Source organism: Gossypium raimondii, chromosome 1, assembly GCF_025698545.1.
Source record: "Gossypium raimondii isolate GPD5lz chromosome 1, ASM2569854v1, whole genome shotgun sequence".
NCBI classification, from domain to species: Eukaryota; Viridiplantae; Streptophyta; class Magnoliopsida; order Malvales; family Malvaceae; genus Gossypium; species Gossypium raimondii.
The window spans coordinates 12,492,681-12,515,591 of NC_068565.1; the positions used below are offsets into that span (position 1 = coordinate 12,492,681).

A 22,911-nucleotide genomic window follows, 5' to 3' on the forward strand; every position below is an offset into this window, starting at 1 on the left:
ATAAGAAACCCAAACCAGCATGTCAAAAGGAAAGCAAACCAATAGCTGCACGCATCACTTATCCTATTAAAAAAGTGAACAAGGCTCTAAGGGCTACATTATCCCAATTCAAATCAATGTTTTTGAAACCAAATCAATAATTAAATTGGTTAGACTATCGATTTTTAGTTTGATTAGTCCAGATGATTTAAAACACATAAATTATTTTTAAAAACTATAAAAATTGCTTCAACCACTCGTTCAACTACTTTTTAACCCAAATTAACAAATTTTTACCGGTTCACGAATCAACCGATTTTTTACCTTTGATTGAACCAATTTGACCGATTAGTTCAAACAATCCTAGTTCAAATATGAGAGACTTCGACTCAAAAAATTTGAAATTAGACAAAAATAAGGCCATTAAACTATGGGTATATTACATAAAAATATATAATAAGATATTTATGTTTGAAATTTTAATGGAAGGAAAATTAAGGGTAGTAAAATATGTCTATACTTATCTGAATAATATATATAATTAATCAATATATAATAATAAAATTTATAGATGAGCCTAAATAAGTGTCATCTACAAACATTGATTGGTTTAAGCAAAATTGAAACATCAAATTTGGGCAAATATGTATGGTACCCAAACCATGAGTCCAAAAAATCTAACTCAACACATCAATACCTAATTTTAATTTTTAAAATAGTTTCTTCCTAAATAAATTGTTGAAGTGGCAAATGATTTGAGTGAAAATTTAGAGAAAATGAAGTTTTAAATTAACGCCAAGCTTGTTTATAGAGAAAATCAAGTCTTAAGTTCAGTACAAAATTTGTTTATAGAGGGGAGAGGGCTAAAAATTTGACAAACGACGACGACCATAATACATTAATTTCAACATTAATTGGCTTAATAAAGATGCATCGATATTAATGAATTAAAACGTATTTAATTATTGATTTCAATTTTTTTAGATAATTTATATCAGACCCATCTTAATTTCACTTTTTTTATAATCAGCTTTGACCAAGTTTCTGGTCAAACTTACGTTTCGGTATGGACCCAATTCTTTTGGAATAAAATTGAAGTTTATGCAAAAAAATAAAATAACTTTTTGAAAAAATTGGTGGCCAAGTCCATAATAAAAATAAACGAAATAATTCTTTTTTCAAAAACACATGAAGCAATGGGATATAGATTCTGTCGTGCGTGCATTAGACAATCTGACATTATTTATATGCATTAATTTAGACTAATTATGGATGACAACAAATTAATATCTATTGATGGGTATAGGGTTACACCAAATGAGTAACTTGGGTTTGACTAAATTGTGATAAACACTTCAAAATATATTATTTCATAACACTTGACTTTTTACTCCTCCATAAGAACATGACAAAGGGTCTCTGTGCATGTGAAGATACCAAACTCGAAAAATAACAGCTAATTTGGAGATAGAAAATGCACTCGAGCAAGTGTGTACTCTTTTCCAGCTATCCAAACCCCTGTTTGCGACCACTGGACATCTTCCCAGTCAACATTCTCCACCAATACCTGTTTCATCACAACAATCTCCGTCACTAAATTTTCATGCCTTTACTTACATTTGATGGACCAATCTGGCAGACTGAAAAGGAGAATAAACAGATTATTTATGCCTTAACACTATCTGATGTAGGAGAACTAAGAATATGTGATCTGGGAGTTGCCTAAGCTTTCAATATCCGTCATTTAAAACGTACTGATGGTCTTCCGAGCTTATTCTATCATATTATCATGTGCTTCTACTGCAAATTCGAGCATTTTATTCCTATTGGCTTTATGGTAATATCTCAAAGGATAATTTACAATGGAAGATGCTAAAATGGGAAAAGCTGCAAAGAAACATGAGTTGCCAAGGAAGTAAATTCTGAAACGGGAAGTACCTCTACATGCTCGAGTGGCAAGGGAATTCCAATTGAACGCATGACTTTCTGGGGAAGGGGCTTCTTACACCGAGACCATCTGAAAACATCTATCAGGGTGTTCTCAGAGTCGTTCTTTTCACCATTTGAGGAATGCGAGTGGTGATTTTGAGACTTCTCTGCATCTGCTTCATGTGCTTGAGACGCTACTGTAGCTTTCACCATTTTCTCTCCAGTAAAACATAGCTCATACCTTCACATTAATTTAAAATATTTAAGGGAAAAAAAAAGGAAAAGAAAATGCCAATAGTTAGCACATCAACTATTATGAGTTTGTAGGCGCTCAGCTCTTCTAAATAGGTTAGAAAACTCTTAAACCAGAAGAATTTAACTATAATGATCAAATCACCCAGAAAACCAATTAATATTATAATCCATCAGTCCATTAACTCAGTTTGTCCACGGGATTTTCATAATAATGTGAGACAATTCCTGAAAGAATTGAACTGTTTTCAGAATCAATCAAATGAATAACTGATAAAGCATTTAAATTGTTTGGTTAATTTGGTTAATTTGGTTATTTTGAAATTAAATAATTTGCAAACAATCCAAGTAATAGGGTATGGTAATTGAGGAACAAAAATAAAAAATATTAGCAGATACGCAACATCAAAAATGGTTTTTGGCAAATCACTGAAAATTTTAATGCAGAATATCAAGCACTGGTAGAAATAAGGAAAGGGGAAGAGAAGAGAAGCAACTAATCCAACTTGGCAAAACCACTAGTCAGCCTTTTTCATCAAAAATCAGTCGTTGAATAGTATTAGTAGTAGAAAGAACTTAAGAAACTTGTGTCTATGCCATACCAAGCAAAGGTAAAGGCAGGGCCAAGAGAAAAGAGTAAGTGGAGGTAGAACATCTTGCTCTCAACTTTGTTACCCTTCCATTCAACAGTCAGATAGCAACCAAAGCTTGTAACCTATCTGATATTTTAAGACTACTTTTTAATTGGAATGTTCTTAGGTGATATTCAATTACATTTGTAATATTTCAATATTTGAATTATCAGTTTGAATGCATAAACATGCCATCAAATATTTACAAGCTAATAGAGTGGGTGTTTATTCAATAACTGCTCAGAGAGCTTTGCTCACGAATATAAATGAGCAAAGAAAATAATAAGCCAAGCAGCACCAAGCTCAAGCTCAACTAATTGTTAGAATCCGAGTAGCTCATAACAGGCCCACAAGCGGATAAATTAACTTTCATCACTAACCACGAGAGAGACTTGATATGATATTAGGTTCTTTCCATGCTTCTTGTCAATGTTATATACTAGTTAAATCAAATTAGATTTAAGAAATTAAGCTAGCAGCAAATAGAAAATGTAATTAATAAATTAAAAAGGGAAGAAGAAAAGCCAAAATAAGTAATGCAGCCATCAATCTTGTTGCACAAACGACAGTTTATACAAATAATAATACCTGCACGAATGTGTCTCCAAGTACAGAACTTCACCCTTCTTCAAACGAGCAGATGTATAAAGGGGTTTCTTCAGACCCTTGTCAGCAACTATACTGATACTATACTTAATCCTGTGGAATTGGCAACAACATTTATGGAAGAACGAAAGTTAAGGTTCAGCATAACAAGCAATTAAACAAAAGACAATTATGGCATTCCATACTCAATGTCCTTAAAACTTCAGGTTCTGTAACAGAGAAAGCAACATTGTTTCACTCTATATTCTCAACTCTTTCCTTCTTGTATCATATCATATGATCTTAAAACGATTACATGATACTAATGTGACAAGAACATTTTCTAGTTTGGCCCAGCTTCTAGAGTCTGTACATCAAAAAGCTCAACTAACACAAAGATAGGGTTGGATCCTACAGGAGGGAAAGAAAAAGAAGAGCCATTGAGCTTCTGTAAAAGCTAAAAATTGGCTTTCCAAGCATAAAAGCAGAAACTTGAAATCAAAATGTCTGAAAAATGCTGAACACTTTTTTGAAACTCTATTTCAAAGTACTATTGATCCATCCTTTTCAAATAGTTCTGTAAATGACTAATTAATTAAATATATCATCAAAGTGCCTATTCTTTTTACTGCAATAAATTGAGCTCCTTAACAGTTATTTATATCCAATTAAAGCCCTTAGCTGGATGAAAACTGCCATGTGGTTTAACACTTTGCATCTCTTTGCCAACTAAGATAAGATGGTACATAGAACTGATGGAGTGGGATAACATAGCATTAGTAGATGTGAAAAATATTTAAAACATATATTTTATTCCTTATTTTTCTTTTTCATTAACACCATATGCCAAAAATTAAGTGTATGAAATTATTTTGTAATGTTCCCCAAAACAAAATAAAATCTAGGTGGTGTAGAACTTAAACTAGCTAACCTAACTCCCTAAATAAAAAGGCAAAGTAAAATAAATTCAGAGGCTTCTAGAAGATCATAGCTGAATCTGCAGATTAACTTAAAATAATTTGTCAACTCATTACCAAACATACTGAAATATAATGTTCAAATCCTACACAAGGTTTCTGGAAGAATCAGTAACTTGTACAACTACAGAAAATTAAGAATCTTAAATTTAAATCTAAAATTTCAATTCTAAAATATGATGGAATTTGTGCATTAAAAATCTCCATATATCTATAATCAAAATGCAAATTTGAAAAACTCAAAACAGGAAATCATAAATAAGTCTTGAAGGTACCAAGGCTCATTGCATAGGTTGTACTGTATCGTAACTTCCCGTACAAATCTTTGCTGTCGTAAGGCATTCTGAGAAGTGAAAAGCATCACATGAGCTTATTTCTATTAAATAAACAGAAAAATAACATATTAGATGATACTAATAGCAACAAAAGAAAGATTTCAAGAACACAAAGTATGAAGCTTTGCATTTCTTAACTATATATGAATCATTACTCTTAACGAACTGCTGCCAGAATAATACGCAGATACCATGTAAACCAATACCATACTTAAGAAGAAAAAGGCAACATATCCAACTTATGGGACAAATGGTTCCGCCTTTGCCTCATACTTGTAGCATACAGTTTTTTGCAACACCCTGCATTCTGCACAATAATTTATTCCTGACTAAAAAAGGCTCGCACGAATACACATGCTTGGTTCGAACTGTATGACATTGTAAATGGTCATGTTTCCAAACAGTTGTAAACCTATTTCCCAATTCTGACCAGGGTTACAAGCTATTGATGCCAAAAGATATGAGATATAAGTCTACCAAGGCAAAAGCATTGCATGTCACATAAAGCAATACAAACAACAATTTAAAACAACAGCTCCTTTAGAAAACACAAGATAAACTAAAAGTAGAACTTCAACAAATTAGATGAACAAAGGAGGCAGGAAATACAGAAGCTGCTGCCCTAGTAGTAATTGTCCGTTCTACAGCAACTGGAGCAAGGGTGGGCTCCACTGTTGATGAATGTGTAAGGCATGGCTCCAAATCAATGGTTCCGCCTCCTTTCTGAAATAAAATATAGCAAGAAAACACAATATTTAAGAAACAAAAGATATTATAATCATTTATTTTAAATATCAACTTCCACAAACTTATTAAAAACTAATGGAATAAAGGGGAAAAAGACCAGAAACTTGTAACCTTAACAATGCAGCATCGTTCAACACGATAACTACAACTGATTCCAGCTCCCCAAGCACGGGAACGAACATTGTTCCTAAGTTTAGAGGTGTAGCCTAGCAAATATTGGTCCTATAATGTCAGAATGTTGCATAAAAACATAATTCCAACAAATAATAGAAATAAATAGAGTACCTGAGATAAAGAATATCTAAGAGCTAATCAAACAAAACCACCAAAGAAACCAAAAAATAAAATCAAACCATGACAATGGTTCAGCTCAAGTCAACTTTGGTCCATCTCATTATTTTGGGTTGAGCTAATAGAAAACGTAATTATTACGTAATAAACTTCACTACTTTTTAATCAATTTTAAATGCTTATCTATCTTTAAATGTTTCCTTATTAAAGCAACAAGCAGGGTTTTAAGATGCGGTTGTGGTTGCATTCTTGGTAGCATCGCATTTATCGTGATTGTGGATGTAACGGGGTTATTGCAGACATTGCAGTCATCACGGTCGTGATTTTTTTTTGTTTCGCACAATTTATTTTTATAATATAGCTACTATAAGTCTAATCATATAATCTTATTTTAAATCATTTTTAAAGCATTTTATTGCAATTTATAATTTTTATGTACAAAAATAAAGTAAAATTTGTACTCTATAAAGTATTATAGCAAACTATTAAATATTCATGGGAAATTCTAGCATGAGCTCCACTAAAAATGGCTTAGAAAAAGCTTTTACTAATATTTCTAACGATTTACCAATATTGGCTTTACCAATATTTCTAAGGATTTACCAATATCGTTAGATATTTTGGTAAAAGCTTTTCATAAGCTTTTTCAGTGAAGCTCATGTTAGAAGTGCCCCATATTCATAACATCAAAATAAATTTATAATTTCAAGTATATATTATAATACTTCTTTAGTTATTAAAAGTTAAAATCTAATTAAAATATTTAGTTTTTAATTTTAAGAATGGTTCTAAGTTTAAGATTTTAATTTTAAGAATAGTAAATTATGAAATATTTAACTTTCTTTTAACTTTTACTATCATAAATTAATATTAGTTTATAATAAACTAGATGCCATTTTAATTATTATTTAAATAAATAATAAAACAAAACAACTTTAGATGCTTCTCGAACAAGCTTCGTTCATTTGGACCGTTATAATTAAATTAAAGTTTAGTATATAACATTTATTATTCTCTCGTGTGAAATAATATTAATGGCTTTCCTCTTTCCAAAATAAGAACAGAACAATTCAAATATAAACTATCAAACTAATTTAATTTATGAAACCCATTTCTTTCTCCACTCTTTGGCCTCTGCTTTAGTTTTCATCCCTTCTCATCTCTCTCTATCTACTGTCTTAGAGTTTAGTAAAAAATCTGAACTTTCTGCTCTCAACTCTCTTCTCAAGAACTAACTCTTATAAAACACAACCCTCATCTATTTTTGTCTTCAACCCATTCTCACCCATACCCGACATGTTACAAAAATAAGAAAAAAAACCCTGTGCTGTGTGAATTGATGAGTGAATGTTCGTTTATTACTCTTAAAAACTATTTCCAGTGGTTTTCACTCTCTCTTTCTCTGTAGTTTTCATTTTTCTCCTAAGGTATGGCAAGTTAGCGCAAATAGCACCCTGTTTTTCCTTGCTATCCTGCTTTTTTGCAGCCACTATTGGTCAATAATAGTGTGAAATATTTTCACACCGCTATTGAAGAGATTAGTGGTGGTGGTCGGCGGCACTACCACGAAATAACGGCCACTATACCGCTATTGCGCCGCTTTTTGAAACCCAGGCATTGATCCAGAAAGTAGAGCACATATGGTGCTTTATTTTTAGTGACTATGTTTAATGTTAATGGAGTTAAGCTGCTGAGGCATATGTTACGGGAATTATTGGAAAAATAAAATACAGCAGAATTTGGACTTACAATCTTGTGGTGGCAGCACACGGATAGTAGCACGTAGCTCTTGGATAGCTGGTGGAGGTGGAGAAGCAGTTGGACGGCAGTAACCAGTATGCATAAGAACTATAAAGAATCATCACAACATCAATGCAGAAAATGTGTTAAAGGATAACAGTTCTATGATTCACATGGCCAACAAAAGGTTAGTACAGATTTCATGTTGCCATTACAGCATACCAGCAACAAGGTCAGAGTCATCTGTGTATATATCAGTCCCCCATAGCTGGCCACCCCGGACCTGCAGAGAATGCACTTATTTATTTTTTATTTTTTCAAAAAAAAAAACAGATAATGTCTTTGACAACTTTAATCCAATTTCAAGACCATCAAGATCGCATTATAAGGATCTCTCAAGGTAAAAAAAAAAAAAAGCAATCAAAACAATGAGAAAATATCACGATTAATAAAAGTTTTCAGCTTTTGCAAATTGCACAAGTAAAAGATCAAAATCCTCAAAAGAAGGAAAAAATATCTCTTGGGTCTTACCTGACGATTTGTGGCAGTAACATGCTCAGCAGGGATTTGAATTTCAAGAGTAGGGCCATTTTGAGAGCTTTCACCATTTTTATCAGCTTGAGAAGCTTCATATTCTTCCCACAACTTAATCAGCTCTTGCATGCATTCACCAACTTTATAAACAACAGTAGACACTTCAGGTTTACCTGAAACACAAAAAACATTAGTAGATTACAAAGAGAATGTAACCCCCAGTGAAATGCCTAAAACCTTTCTGTTCAATCAATGACCACAAACAACCCACTTCACAGTTGCACTGAACAAGCAACATATAATAGGTAGGAAAAAGAAGAAGCGACAATAATTATTCATCACTCACAAGACCTACTTAGGTAACCATGTTATAAACAAGACAACGCTTATAACAACTGTAACACAGTTCCCTCCACTCAAGAGGCTCTAATACATTGGAGCTTCTGTCATCTCTAACTCACCCAACTTCCTTCTAAGCATCCATGAATCCTAAAAGTAATTATAACCTTTAGTATTTAGAAACTTAACTATAGAAATAATCATCTATCTTGATGTCACTGATTTAACTATTCACTAGCCTTGTCCCTTCTAAGTTAAAGGCTTGAGTGAATTACTGTGGAACGACCTAATATACATCCTAATACAGCCTGCAAATCAAATATAGAGAAAATTTCATCAGTTCCAGTCTTCATCTACCAAATCAACGTGCAAGGTCAAGCCAAAACTACCACCATAAATGACACTTCAAACATACAAAACGTAAATGTCCACATGTTAAGCACAGGCCGAGAGAAGCTTTGCAACTAGGATAGGTTCTTTCAGATCAGTCTAACTTCACTTCACCAGATCATAATGTCCCCTTCAATCAAATATGAAAACAAAATTGCAGCTAAAATGTTGAAATCCAGAATGCACTAAACCATATCTCACCCTGAAATCTGCAATGCAAAAAAAAAACTATGGTTAGAAAGCAAAAATAACAAGGGCAAATACCAAAGTAAAACTTGTTGAAAATGAAAATGTAGCTACCAAAGCTTCAACCAATAGAACTTTTAAACTCACTTAAAAAGAACTTGTATAATAGCTAATTTATATGAATTTCACTTTGTGTAATGACTGAAAGACAGGAAATACCCTCAGAACAAAAAAAAAAATTGTAATTAGTTAGGCATCAATTACATTGCATAGAAACTGAGAAAGTACGATGCCTTAGAACAAATATCAGCAACATTATTTTTTAACAATAAGACCAATAGCATCACGAATACTTCTAAAGACTTTCAAAACATCTCTGAAAATAGCCAATACAAATAGGAAACCCAATTAATTTGCAAACAATGGTAAAACCAATGCCAATCAGAAGGCTGGAACAAGGATTATATAGAAAGTGGCTGCAGATTGAAGGCGGTGGAGGCAAAAGGAAAGTATTAGAGAGAGGGAATGCATATTACAAAGGCTAGAATGCATGGAGATTTTAAAGAGAATAATTTCATATAACATGTAAGCTGCAGTAAGGTAAATATGCTTGAAATTAAAACAAACACTACAAAAATAGGAAGACACACCCTTCGTTGTCTTGAGGTCGGGGTCTAAAAGAAGGCTCACGGCTTGCCACTTGAGGGCTGCCTCTTGGACGAAGCATCCTTTTACGCTGCTGGACTCCAGAATTAAAACCTTCCTTTTCCCTTTCCGTAGCCCCTTCACCATCTGCACACCCATCATCAGATTCTTTGTCAGAGCACTTGCTGCGCTTCTCAGGTCTGTCTCCTTCTGTGTCACCATCTCTTTCTCTTCTCCTATCTCTAGCTTCTCTATCAACATTTTTCCAGCTATCCAACTCTTTTTGTTTTTTCTGCTCAGATGCCTGATTTTCCTGCTCTTGTATTCTAACAGATCCATCTCCTAATTCCTTCTCATTGTTTAATCCTTCTTTCTCTGCTCCATTCAGTGGCTCTCTCTTGATATGATCCTTCTCCCTCTCTTTTGGCCTTTCTTTTTCCTTCAAATCCTTCCTTTCTCTTTCCCATCTCTCTGCTTCTCTCTCCTCTCTTGCAGATTCTTTTACCTCTCCGCTACTATTACCAACATGTGTGTTGTTCCTACGATCACTTCTTTCCTTATCTCTATCTCCCCAATCCCGGTGTTTCCCATCTTTTCTTTTTCTATCCTTGTCTTTAAACCTATCATCACCTTTTGAATCAAACTTGTTCTCACCAACAGCCTCGTGACCTTCAGCATAATCTCTTTCTTCAGTAGCAGGACCTTCCTTTACAACTTCAACTGTTCCTTGTGAATTAGCACGTTGGATATGCCATGGATCTATGTTTCCACCTGGGGGCTCTGAATACCTTTTTCCTCTAAGGTAATCCCTTGGATCCTTCCAACTCGAATGAATACTAGCCCCACCATAGAGATCCTTTTCCACCTTCAAATCACCCTTCGGACCACTATAATTCTCTCTATCATGTTTCAATTCTTTACTCTCATCTCCCCTACTCTCAAATCTACCATCCTTTTCACCTTTCCCACTTTGATACTCTCTCTTTGCAGCCTCAGCATAGAATTCCCTTGGTTCCACTCTCTGTTCTCGACTCTCAACCCTAACCTCTCGGTTGTCCTTGGCCTCCCGCAACTCCATCCTACTCTCAGAACAACCCTGATGAGAATCCATATGTGAATCATTCAAAGCAATAGACGAAGGCATTCTATACATGGAGTGCTGTAGAGGTGACCTTCTACCTGAATCACGAAGCTCGGTTCTAGGAATCCTAGGCATTCTAGCATCTTGCCCCATGTCATAAGGGGCAGGATGATGGTACTCAGTGGGTACTGAAGACGAAGGCATTTTAGGGTAATTAGCAGTATCCTCATGAGGGTATTTGGAGGCAGAAGAAGATTGAGCACCACCTTCTTCATGAGATCTCTTTGGAGCACCACTCATATTTTCAAATCCCTTCAAAACAATCACTTAATACCTAGATGAATTAAAGCAAAGAAAAAAAAAGTTTTATTGTTTTCCTGCAAAAGGAAAAGAAAGAAACCCAAATGTTATATTCAAATAAAAAACCGAAATCAGAAGAAGGTGAGAAAAGAATGTTGTAAGAGAAAAGGCATAACGCAAAAACCTAGTAACATGTGTTTGAGTAGCAGAAGAAAATATATCAAGAAAAAGATATAGGAGTGAATAAGAAGAAGAGAAAGAAAATGGAGAAAATGTGAGGAGAAAAGAGAGCTCACCTTGGATTTTGGGAGTGAATTGATGAAAAGGTAGGGATCGAAGACGAAGATGATGTGTTGTGGTTCGGGAGGTTTTTCTATTTCAGTTTTAATAGAAAGGCAAATTGCTGAATGTTAGAATTGGATGCACCGAACCTAAACCCAAACTCTGTCTTACAATGGGTAGGGCACATCAAATATCCAATCCACCATGTGAATAAATAAATATATTAAAATTATCTATTAAATAATATTATTTCACATTATTTTAGTTTTCTTTTGTTTTTATTTTTATTTTTTTTAAAACTAAAACATCATTAATTTATAATCCAAGCCAACACGTTTATCTTGTACACCCTAACTTTAAGATTCTTGGAGTCCAACCAGTTCATAAAGTGGTTACAAGATGCAAAATCGGAGGACAAGAAACAAAATAAGAACTATATGCAGTAGATAAAATTACCCAGCACCTTATTTGCAATTCGACGCGTCCACTAGAAACACAAATGTTGGAATTGAAGCCCCAACAAATAATGATGGTATAAAATCAGGCCAAGACAAATCCTCGCGGATGGACATAGCCTCCGCAACGCAGAGAAATATGTGTAAAAGTTCGAATGAAACAGCCATCCGCGTCTCGAATAAGTGCAACTAAACTAGTCAGGGGCAAATTTTTATAATAGTAGAAATGTAATTTTACTATTTTAATAGTTTACATCTTTATAATTTTTAAATGATTGAATCAATTGTTTATCATTTTTAGAGGACAAAACATAATTTTACTTTTATTAGTAAAAATTTTAAATGACCTAAATAAAAAACTTTCCATTTTAAGATGGTTAGGCCCCTAGCAGCACCTAGCTACGCCCCTGAAACTAGTCAAGTTTGAAGACAAAAAAACAAAGCGTCGACATTAAGGCACATTTGGTTCGCTGTATTAGAATAGAGGCGTAATAGATTAGAGGCGTAATAGCAAATGAATTGTTTGGTTGAATGTAATAGAATAGAGGCGTAATAGCAATCTTGTGTTTGGTTGAATGGAATAGAGGTGTAATAGCATAATGGAAAAAACTAAAATGACTAGAATACCCTTACCATAAATTTGTTTTGGTAAATGATTATTGTTATTGTTATTTAAATTTTAATAAGATTATTAATGTCAATAATAAATAATTTAATCATATTTAAACATAATTATTATTAAATATATTATAATTAAAATATATAATTTAATAAAATTATTAATAATCAATATTCTTATATGAATTTACTCAAATCATAATATATGATACTATAAAATATAATTTAACATAATTATTATTAAATATAATTTAATAAAATATATAATTTAATAAAATTCTTAATATTAAATATTCTTATATGAATTTAATAAAATCATAATATATAGTACTATATAATATAATTTAAAATAATTATTATTAAATATAATTTAATAAATATATATAATTTAATAAAATTCTTAATATTAAATATTCTTATATGAATTTAATAAAATCATAATATATAATACTATATAATATAGATTAATAATGTAGATACTTGCTAAGAAAACATGGATTAAACAAATGTCAAGCATAGGCTTCTTCCAAAAAAATTTTCTATGAACAATCACATAAGCATAAAGCAACCATGGTAAACTATAAAAAAAAAAAGATCTATTTGTTATCAACCAGCAAATCTGTGTTTGTAACTTCTAATATATAAGTTCTGCATGCATATTCAAGAGAAACAATTAGTATACAAATCACTTACCATACAAAAGTTAAACTATAAAGCAGTAAACAGAGTGACATTAAAGTGAACTTGAAACAACTAACACTGACTCATAAAACAGATTCTTAAGCCTTAGCAACAGCTTTCTAGTGACATTTACATGCAATCGCGGGCTTTGAGAAATGATGTAGACTAGGGTCATTTCTCATTTACAAACATTATGGACAAACATTGCAAGTATTGACAGGTTTTCTATCCACACTTTATTTCATCAAAAACATTGCAAGTATCTCTTCATCAATCGAGTACAAATTATCAAAATCTGACTCGAACTCTTCATCATCCACATCGTCTCGTGGTTGCACCTCTAATTCATCCATCAATTCATCATCGGTCTCCTCATGTTTCCCAGCTAACTTTCTCCGCAAAATGGCCTAAGAACTGAAGGGAGTGCCTCTTCATCCCCTTCAAAGTACTTCTTGATTCGGGTTTTCAGCTCTAGCACCAAATAACTAACAAAGTTAAACAACATAACAAAAAAACAAACTATCATGATTTATCCAAACAAATATATACATATATCATGATTTAGTTTCCCTTCCTTTCTCAACAACCAAACAAATAATTTCCAAATAAAAAAAAGTAAATTCCAGCAAAGAAGAAGCACAGATTAAAAAAAAGTAATTTCATCTTATTCAACTCCTGGAAGAAATCATATAAAATTTAGTTTTAGCCTTAAGTTCTACACCAGTAGCATCAGTTGACACATTATACACATAGGCAAATTCAAAGTACTAAGAAAGAGCTAAACATTGTAGTAACTGATTAACTTTCTGATATATTAATGAGTCATCCATTTCAACATCACCAACTACACATATAAATAAGAGTACCATAGAGTCGCATTTGCAAGCTATGCTACTCGTACTCGAGTATGTTCAGTTTTTTAAGTTTTTTGAGACATCTTCAAACTCGTATCCGGAGATATACCAAAAAAAGGCCAGCCATGAATACTTCAGGAAAAGAAATAAAAGTTGCAAGTCTAGAATTCCAAGCAACTACTGTTCTAGATGAAAAGGGCATATCAAAGCTCCTTTTCAAAAGCATAGGCAATTTTCCAACTGATGACAGCAAACTAATTCTAGAATAAGAGCTAAACTATATACATATATAACTCAAATATATGTGTTACAATGAAAAACAATCGGCTTCATCACCTTTCTCAACAAAGTCTACTGTGTTATTAATTTTATGAATTTAAGAAATGAGAAATGCTACCAGAGACACCGATCACCTCTCCTTAGGTAATGCCAATTTTTTATCTTTAGCTACAACATTCGGAGCAAACAGCAATAGATATGAACGTCATATTTGAAATGAATGGATGGTCCATTGGAAGGCAAGTTATAATAGTAGTCCTATGTCCTACCAACTGTATTGATGCAAGTAATATCAATGTTATTAACTAATTTAAGGGAGGCATCCAACAACAGAAGGCGGAGTTGGTCCATCCAAAGAAAAGACAAAAAGAAGCTGGAGTCGAAACACCATAGTTGAAGCAGGAAAATCATCTAAACAAAAGGCTTTGCATGTCCAGAACCAGAATGCAGGCATATTATAGCCTTGTGACAAGTATTATAACAAAAAAAATAACAGCCAAACCTCTTGTCCAGCATCAGTTGAAATGATTGAAGTCAGTGAGAAATCTTCCAATTCAGCAGCCTTTTCTCTTGCAAGAGCAACAACACTTTCAGGAAAATTGGCAAATTCTGCCACATGAATGCCAAAACTTTCAGGATAAACAGGTATATTTCAGAAGCTATAAATCATGAATAAAGCCTTAGTGCAACACATAAAGCAAATAACCTATCAAATAATTACAGTTCTTCACAGCTTGCAGACCTTAGCAGCAATAAGTCCACTGATTTGAGCCATATCACAAAGCAAAACAGCACCACACTTATCCGCAATCTGTCGAAACCTTCCGATCCCATTCCCTCGAATACGAACTACCACCACAAATCAATATCTTAGGCCTAAAATCAAGCGCCCTCTCTTCCAACTTCTCAAAATCTATATACCCAGTTTGTGGATTCACTTTATATTGCAAACTCTCAAAGAAAATTGAAGCAGAAGATACTTTTCTACCATGTAGGGTATAATACCCATGACTGGTATTCCCTCCTGATGGAGTATCCAATCCCATGATCCTATCTCTGGGCAATAGTAACCCAGTATAGACTGCGGCGAAGATGAAACTAACCCTAAAGAGAGCGTTGATGAAGTGTCAGCCGATTGAGATAACAAATCCATGGAACAAAAGCTTGCATTCAAACAAAACCCAAACGAAAAAAAAACAATAAAGGAGAGAAAAATTAAAACAGAGAAAGCCAAAGACAATGTTGAAGCAAAGATTCATACCTGAAATCGGCCTCCGATGAAGACAATGTTGAGGATTTGTTATGAAAGCAGAAGAAATGAGGATAGATCTGCAATGCCGATGAAAGAAGAAGCAGAAATCTATGAGGGCAGAAAAAGGAAACGAAAATAAGAAATGGGTAAGGATTCTCTAATCGGCGCTGAATGGGGGGAATAGCTATTACGGGACCGGGTGTATTAGGGAAGGAACAGATTTGAGACGTAATGGTAATACAACCAACCAAACAACAGATTAAATGGGGATTAAATAGGGCCCACCGATTAGGGGTGTATTGGCTATGCCAATACACCAAACCAAACATGGTGTAAATTTCAACATACCATGCGATGGCTTGGCCTACAAATGCACACTCAACATCTCTGCCGTCTCTCGAATGTGCATAGCCTCAAACACACATTTGGCATAATCCCAAACATACAATAAATTATCAACAGAGGCTACAACCTAGAGGTGCTCATGGGCCGGGCCGGGCCGGGTTCGGGTTGGGCCCAGAAAAAATTTCGGCCCGGCCCAAAATATGGGCCTAGAATTTTGCCCAAGCCCGGCCCGGGAAAAAATTCATAAGCCCAGGCCGGCCCGGCCCGGCCCGTTTTTTAAATAAATATCAAAATTTTATTTTAAAAATTAAAACAAAAATTAAAAAAGTATTTTAAAAATATTTTAAAATTTAAAAAAATTTAAAAAGTATTTTAAAAAATTTTAAAATTTAAAAAATTTAAAAAAAGTATTTTAAAAGTATTTTAAAATAAAAAATAAAAATATTTATTATATTCGGGCCGGGCCGGGCCGGGCCCGGGCCAAAAAAGTGGTGCTCGATGTCCGACCTATTTTTTAATCGGGCCTCGTTTTTTTGTCCAAGCCCATATTTCGGACCTATATTTTTACCCAAACCCTCCCATATTTCGGGCGGGCCGTCGGGCCGAGCCGGGCTGCCCGGCCCATGAGCACCTCTACTATAACCTGCGCTGTTGTTAACAATTTCAACTGCCAGCAGCAGAGATTGTGGGCAAACCAGAGACACTAAAAAATGACCAACATTCTTTCGATGTAACTAGGATTGTGTGCGTATATATATTCAATATATATTTTCAAGAGCATTGAATTGTTTCATATATTAAGAAAATAAAATTATAAGTAATCTTGCATTAGAAATAGAGTTGTACACGGGTCGGGCCCTAATAAAATTCTAAGCTCGATTGATAGGCTCGACCCAACTCAACTTGAAAAATGGGTTTAAATTTTTGCTCAAATCCGACCCGAATAAAAAAATGTTAAAACTCAGGTCTGATTCGACCGTATTAAATTTTTTAAATTAAATTTTATATAAAAAATTAAAATATATAATACATCAAAAACACTAAAAATATTAAAATAAATGTTTCCCAACAAATTAAAAATAAATTAAAAAAATTCCTTATATTTAAATAACACTAAGATAGGTGCAGTTTAACAAGCAAATGCCTCTAAAATAGTAGCAAAATTAACAATAAAACAAAAGTTATACAATATCCAAACAATAACAACAAAATAGAAACAATATAATAGTGAAATGACAGCTCTTTTTTTTTTGCAATTTCGAGCCAAGCTAGGGCAAAAAAACCTTACTTGAGGCTCGGCTCATTTAGAAAATAGGCCTTTTTTTGCCCAAACTCATTTTTTGACCTATATTTTTATCCAAATCTAATTACAATAATATTATAAAGAGATTAAAATTGCAAAACTTTTGAATAATGTAGAATAAATTAAAATTAGTTGGGTATTATAATAATTTGTAAATATTTAACTTCCATAAACGGAATAATTTAAAGAAAAATTGAATACACAAAAAGTTACTAGCAATAATTTTAAATTTACAAAGAACTAATATTAAAAGCAAATATATAAAATTACAAAGTGATTTTTAATTAGCATAAAGAGAAACCTTTAAAACTGAAATGAAAGAAAAATTAAAAGATTATAAACTATTCCTTACAATTCTTTGGTGCAAAACTTCGTTTGGTAAACTGATATTTTGTGTTTCAAGAAGCCGAGGATATTTATAGTAGAATAAAAGTTGGTGTAATTGGAAGGGTCAAATCTTAGAATATTTTATTTAATGTAATCAATTTAATGATATTTAATTTTAAACATTCTCAAATTAAGGCAATAATTTTATTTTCAATTTTTATTAAATTCCTATTGCAATATATGTTGTTTGTAACTACATATCTTTAAATGCTAATTATTGCGATTACAATAATTTTTTTATTAGTATTCGTTGGTATATGTTTTGAATTGAAGTTAAATGTTTTGTTTTGCTTGGTAGCACTTTGTAACCTTAATTTGGTAAGGGAGAAAGGTTAGGGGTGTTGCAACAAATGACACTTCACATTCTCAAACGAGAGTTTATCTCTATCATAAATCAGGGTTTCCCTAAAAGACTTGTATGATAAGGGTAAAGAGCACAATAATAGCATAGCCTGATCTTAATCACCAATCTTAACGTCAACATTCTTTAAATCATTTAAAAGAGTAATAAATTGACTAATGTGATCTCTAAGAAACTCACATTCGTTCATGTGGAACGTAATTAGACATTATTTCAACACTAAATGGTTAGCTAAAGACTTAGTCGCATAAAAAGTTTCTAACTTTTTACACAAGGTAGATGATGTTTTTTCCATCAATGCCTTCTGCAATACCATATTCACAAGGTACAACTGGATTGCAGACAGGGCATTTTCATCAAACTTTTCTCATTCTATCTGATCTAGATTCTCAGGCTTTTTCCTGATAACGACATTTTTCAGGCCGGTCTAAACTAAAATTGTCATTATTTGAACTTACCACATATTGAAATTTGTGACACCATTGAACTTCTCAATGTCAAACATTGTTGCTGCCATCTCTGAACATGCTGATCTACGAAAATTGGTCTAACTTTGATACCACTTGTTGGAGATCAACCCGATTAAGCAACAAACAAGTAAAAATAGCGAAAGAAATTGAGAAATTGATCACACAAATTTAACGTAGAAAAACCCCTCCAAAGAGAATAAAAAACCACGGAAAAAGATAATTTTACTATAATGATAAATTTGTGTGTTCAATTTCTCAATTTCTTCCGCTATTTTTTACTTGTTCGTTGCTTAATTGAGTCGATCCCCAACATTTATCATATATTTCATATTTTTATGATTAAATATTTGATGCTAATACTTTATGCATATAACATTTCTAACTAATAATAAAACAAAATAATACAACATATCAAGAATTAATAAAGTAAGACCATAGAAACTTACCTAACCAAACCATCAACAAATACAACACCGAGGACTATTTGAATTTTTCCTTTTACGTAATTATGTTTTGATTGGTTCAATCCTTGATCTATATGATAATTAAGTTTAATTTATCAATTCAAATACTTTAATACACTCAAATACATGCATATGATCTATTAATTTCATTTTACAATTTTTCCTAAACTTTTATATTTTATTCAACTTAGTCCATAAAATTGAAATAACTACATCTTTAAATTTTAAGCTTAATTTTCAATACAATTTCAATTTCATCCTTGTATAGCTCTCTAAATTTAAAAATTACAAAAATTTCATGTTAATTTCAAAATATTTTCATTTTAGTTCCTAAGTTCAAAATTAACAAAATTTACTTTACAATTTAGTCCATAATCAAATCTAAGCTTATAACCAAGCTATTTAATAGCAAAAACATCAAAAACCATAAAATGACAACATTTCAAAACTTTAACAGTTTTACGATTTAGTACCCGGACTATCTAGATTAAGCTACAACGATATCAAAAACATAAAAAATTACGAAAAATAGACTAGAATAACATACTCATGCAAAGCTTGGAAACTTGACCGAATGGTTGAAGGTTAACCATGTCTTCCTAATTCTCTTTGGCACCCACACTTGAAGAAGAAAGAAATAATAATGGTGTCCACTTTTGTCTGTTTAAATTGTAACATATAATATAAAATTTTAATTATAATATTAACATATTTTAACTTTAAACATAGCACTAACCATCCAACTCACTTAATTTTTGGCTAAATTGTCACTTAAATCCCTTTAGATTCATTAATCGGTAAAATTACTAATCCAAAATTCAATTTGCGTATACAATAACTTTGTAAATATTTAATAAAAATATTTACGGACTCAATTTACAGAAACGAGGTCCCGATACTTCAATTTCAGTGGTTAAGTGGTTCAGTGGTTAAGTGTCTGGTTGTGTGCTTAAAGTCTTGTGTTCAATTCCCTTTCTTTAAAATTTTTTATTAGTATTTTGATCCCATATTTGGTTTGGAACGTTTAGGTTGTCTCTAATTTTTGTATGTTTATCAACAAGAATGAGTCTATTGGATTAATGGTTAAGCATTCTCTTTCCCTTTGCAACTCAAGTTCAAATTTTGTTGTGCTTAAAGTGAAAATTATTTTTGCTCCTATCTTACTTTGCCGCCCATGCTGTTAGAAAGTGGGTTAAATTTAAATTCTTAGCAATCTGATTAAGATAATAACTAATCAAATTATTTGGGATATACTCTAATATTATTTTTTTTAATATTGAGAATTATCCCTCAATGATCTCTTAGTGTCGTCCCCTTCTCCCCCATTCCCTCTACATTTCTGTTTTCGTCACACTTTTGATTCTGAACATTTTTTTCTGTCATTCTTTCCTTTTGCTACTCTTATTATTCTTTTTTTTTCCGTATTTTCTTACTTAGCAAATCCTTTTCCTTTCTTATTTTTCCTTTTGTCGCCCCTTTATCTTCTGTTTTGTTGTTATTTTGACCGGTGTTGTCACCTTTTCTGGATTCATTGCTGGCCGTGCGTGATAGGGGAATTTTGGTGAAGATTGTATGACACATACTCCTCCTACGAGTTGAGTTCAACAATTTTCTCTTTAAGGAACGCGAGTTGCTGTTGTAGTGTTGACATCCCAAAAAAAATCAGGTGTGTCTCTAACTCAAAAACCTGTAGATTTGTGAAAAACTGAAAGTGGCAATCAACGGCACATGGGCATGTGCCTGGCCATGTGAGCCACACGGGTTGGCCAGGTAAGGTGTGTGGGCCACATGAGCGTGTAGGCCCATTTCGAACAGTTTAGTAGGGTCGTATTTTGGGTCAATTGCATGAGGTTAGCAATATTGTAGTATCTGCTATGTGATTATATACAATGTTCGATAAACACTATCTGTTATATAAGTTGTATGTAATTTTCTGAAAGCATGTTGAATCATGCAAAATCGTATGTTCGATTGTATGTTGTCGTGTATGAGCATGACTATATTCAATAACTTTGAGTAAAATTTTATGCATGCTGTTGATCTGGTAATTTGTATGCTCTATTGGCATGTTTCTGAAATGTTATGTTCGTAAATAAGCATGATTAGTTTGAGTACATCTGAACATGCATTAAATTGTTTGCATGTGCATTGGGGTGGATTATGAATACGATATAGAGGAAGTTTTGATAGACTATGTTTTGTGATTCTGGCAGTTTACTCGCAAAATCTATTTTTGGCAGTTTAACTGCAATATTCATTTTTGGCGATTTTTTGCATTATATCTAGAAGCTCGACTGCATGATTTTCAGTGGTACATGACCACTAATTTGGTGTGTTTGTTGGATGGGTACTTAAAAACCCTAATTGGTGTGTTGGATGAGTTAAGATGGTGTGTAGCGGTCGGGGGTAGAAATTATTCTGTATGACATTGCAATGCTAAGTATGCCTTGTATTCGATTTTCTGCTCTGATATGTATGGTCTGTACATCATTTCATTGTCTGTTATGTTTTGGGCCATGACACACGCTGGGTTTTAGCTCACTCAATTATTTTATCTTCACATGTAATCCCCAGGACTAGGATTGGGCGATGTTCGAAAACTTTGATTCAGATTCTCAGAAGCAAACTGGGTTTCAAAGGTTTATTTTGATTTTAAATCATGAACTTTTCTTTTTTCACTGGTGATAATATTTGGGACTTCACTTTTGGTTTTGAGCTTTTGTAGGGCTTTGGTAAGGTAGTTCAATTAAGCTGCAAGTTTTCTCTAATAACTAAATTGGTTGCACCTTTGTTTTCAAAATTGAGTAATTATGAATATTTACTGTTGCAAACCAAGATAAGTTAACGATTTTTCTGTTGGATGACTAAGTTAATAAGGTAATAACAAATGTGTTGAGAAAGGTTCGCATAACAACTGTAAAGATTTCTGAAAGTAAATAAATCGGGTTTTTATAAAATTATTTCTACAAGATCAACATTGTTTAATAAGGCAAGTTTTTATTTTATTTTATTTTATTTGTGTGTGGTCTATGTAACCTCCAAGATTCGGCCGAAACATCTAGGCCAAGTTTAGGGTGTAACACTAACTTTCCAAATAGCTAAAAATATTAGACAAAAATTCAATATAATAATGTAATGACCTCGTAATTATTAATAAATAATATTTACTAACTTGATCATCGAAAAATAAAGTTCCAAAACTACTTATATTATTAGTACCGTTAAAAATTGAATTGTTACAACTAATAAAATTAAGAAAAAATATATATCGATATTAGTGAATAGCTAGTCTCTTCAATTTACCCTAATAAGTTTATTTAATGATTTCTAACTTGTTAAAGATATCAAGGCTATGTACTCATACTGGAATATAATATTAAAAAAAAGTGAAACAATCAATTGTTGAAATTGTTAATTACATCAGTTTAGTCTATTAGAATCCATTCTCAGCTCAAGTTTTATTAGTGTAACATATATATTAATGTTTTAACACATACCAAAATTACCTTTTTACTCAATTTTCTTTTCCAAGTATCCAATAAACTTTTATCCCAAAAATTTAAAAATAAAATAAACATTATCTTGAGGTTTAATATGTCAAATTTGAGTGGCTTGATTAAGATGAACAAAAGCAAGTTTAATGAATGTACCTTAGAAAATAAATCAAATAATTGCAAAATTAAATAATAAGATAATCAATGTAATAAAATAAATGAATGAGAGAAAGAAAAAAACAGCTTCTTTTAGAATAAAATTTATAAATAAAAATATTTAAAAGAAAAGAGAGAGATGATATGCTTAAGGTCTAGAAAGAGTAGAGGTGACTCTACAAACCTAATTTTCTTTTACAAATAATGGAGGCATTTATGTAAATTGCAATTGTAAGACATTCAGACTTATAATTTAAAGTTGCATTTATGTAAAAAATAAGCGTTGAATATATATTAATATAGACAATATTTTAGATCAATGTAATAGAGATATCGATATCGATATAAAAATTTATATGCATAACAAATATAAATATATTGATAAATTCAACAGTTAAATTATTAAATATTAATCGTATAAATAAACATGATAAAACATTACAAGTGTTTAAACAAAATTTAATTGGATAAAATAGAAAAAAATTTAACCTAATAAATTTATTAATTATCATTTGTCCATTAAAACCTAATATAAAATTATTATTGTAAACACTGAAATATTTAATTG

At 32.3% G+C, this 22,911-nt stretch overlaps 2 protein-coding genes across 2 annotated transcripts; both read right to left on the reverse strand.

The window, feature by feature from the left end:
- Positions 1-1,245: 1,245 nt before the first annotated feature.
- On the reverse strand, positions 1,246-11,397 carry LOC105782603 (uncharacterized). The gene is made up of 12 exons (XM_012607452.2): positions 11,239-11,397; positions 9,567-11,019; positions 8,932-8,939; positions 7,999-8,174; positions 7,690-7,750; positions 7,477-7,575; positions 5,548-5,642; positions 5,299-5,412; positions 4,630-4,697; positions 3,381-3,491; positions 1,918-2,149; positions 1,246-1,546 (listed from the first exon to the last, which is right to left on the reverse strand). The coding sequence occupies exons 2-12, from the start codon at positions 10,940-10,942 to the stop codon at positions 1,436-1,438; spliced, it is 2,451 nt and encodes an 816-aa protein (XP_012462906.1). The 5' UTR covers positions 10,943-11,019; positions 11,239-11,397; the 3' UTR covers positions 1,246-1,435.
- Positions 11,398-12,896: 1,499 nt separating this feature from the next.
- Positions 12,897-15,769, reverse strand: LOC105782654 (uncharacterized). The gene is made up of 3 exons (XM_052631855.1): positions 15,373-15,769; positions 14,614-14,680; positions 12,897-13,463 (listed from the first exon to the last, which is right to left on the reverse strand). The coding sequence occupies exons 1-3, from the start codon at positions 15,690-15,692 to the stop codon at positions 13,419-13,421; spliced, it is 432 nt and encodes a 143-aa protein (XP_052487815.1). The 5' UTR covers positions 15,693-15,769; the 3' UTR covers positions 12,897-13,418.
- Between the last annotated feature and the right edge of the window lie 7,142 nt (positions 15,770-22,911).

Coding starts and splice junctions, on each gene's coding strand:
- LOC105782603 (XM_012607452.2), bottom strand. CDS start 10,942: ATGAGTGGTGCTCCAAAGAGATCTCATGAAGAAGGTGGTGCTCAATCT. Junction 4,698..5,298: donor CTACTAGGGCAGCAGCTTCT/GTATTTCCTGCC, acceptor TTCACTTCTCAG/AATGCCTTACGACAGCAAAG. Junction 3,492..4,629: donor AACCTATGCAATGAGCCTTG/GTACCTTCAAGA, acceptor CCAATTCCACAG/GATTAAGTATAGTATCAGTA.
- LOC105782654 (XM_052631855.1), bottom strand. CDS start 15,692: ATGTTTGGTTTGGTGTATTGGCATAGCCAATACACCCCTAATCGGTGG. Junction 14,681..15,372: donor TCATCGGAGGCCGATTTCAG/GTATGAATCTTT, acceptor TGCTCTTGCAAG/AGAAAAGGCTGCTGAATTGG. Junction 13,464..14,613: donor CAACTGATGCTGGACAAGAG/GTTTGGCTGTTA, acceptor TAACTTTGTTAG/TTATTTGGTGCTAGAGCTGA.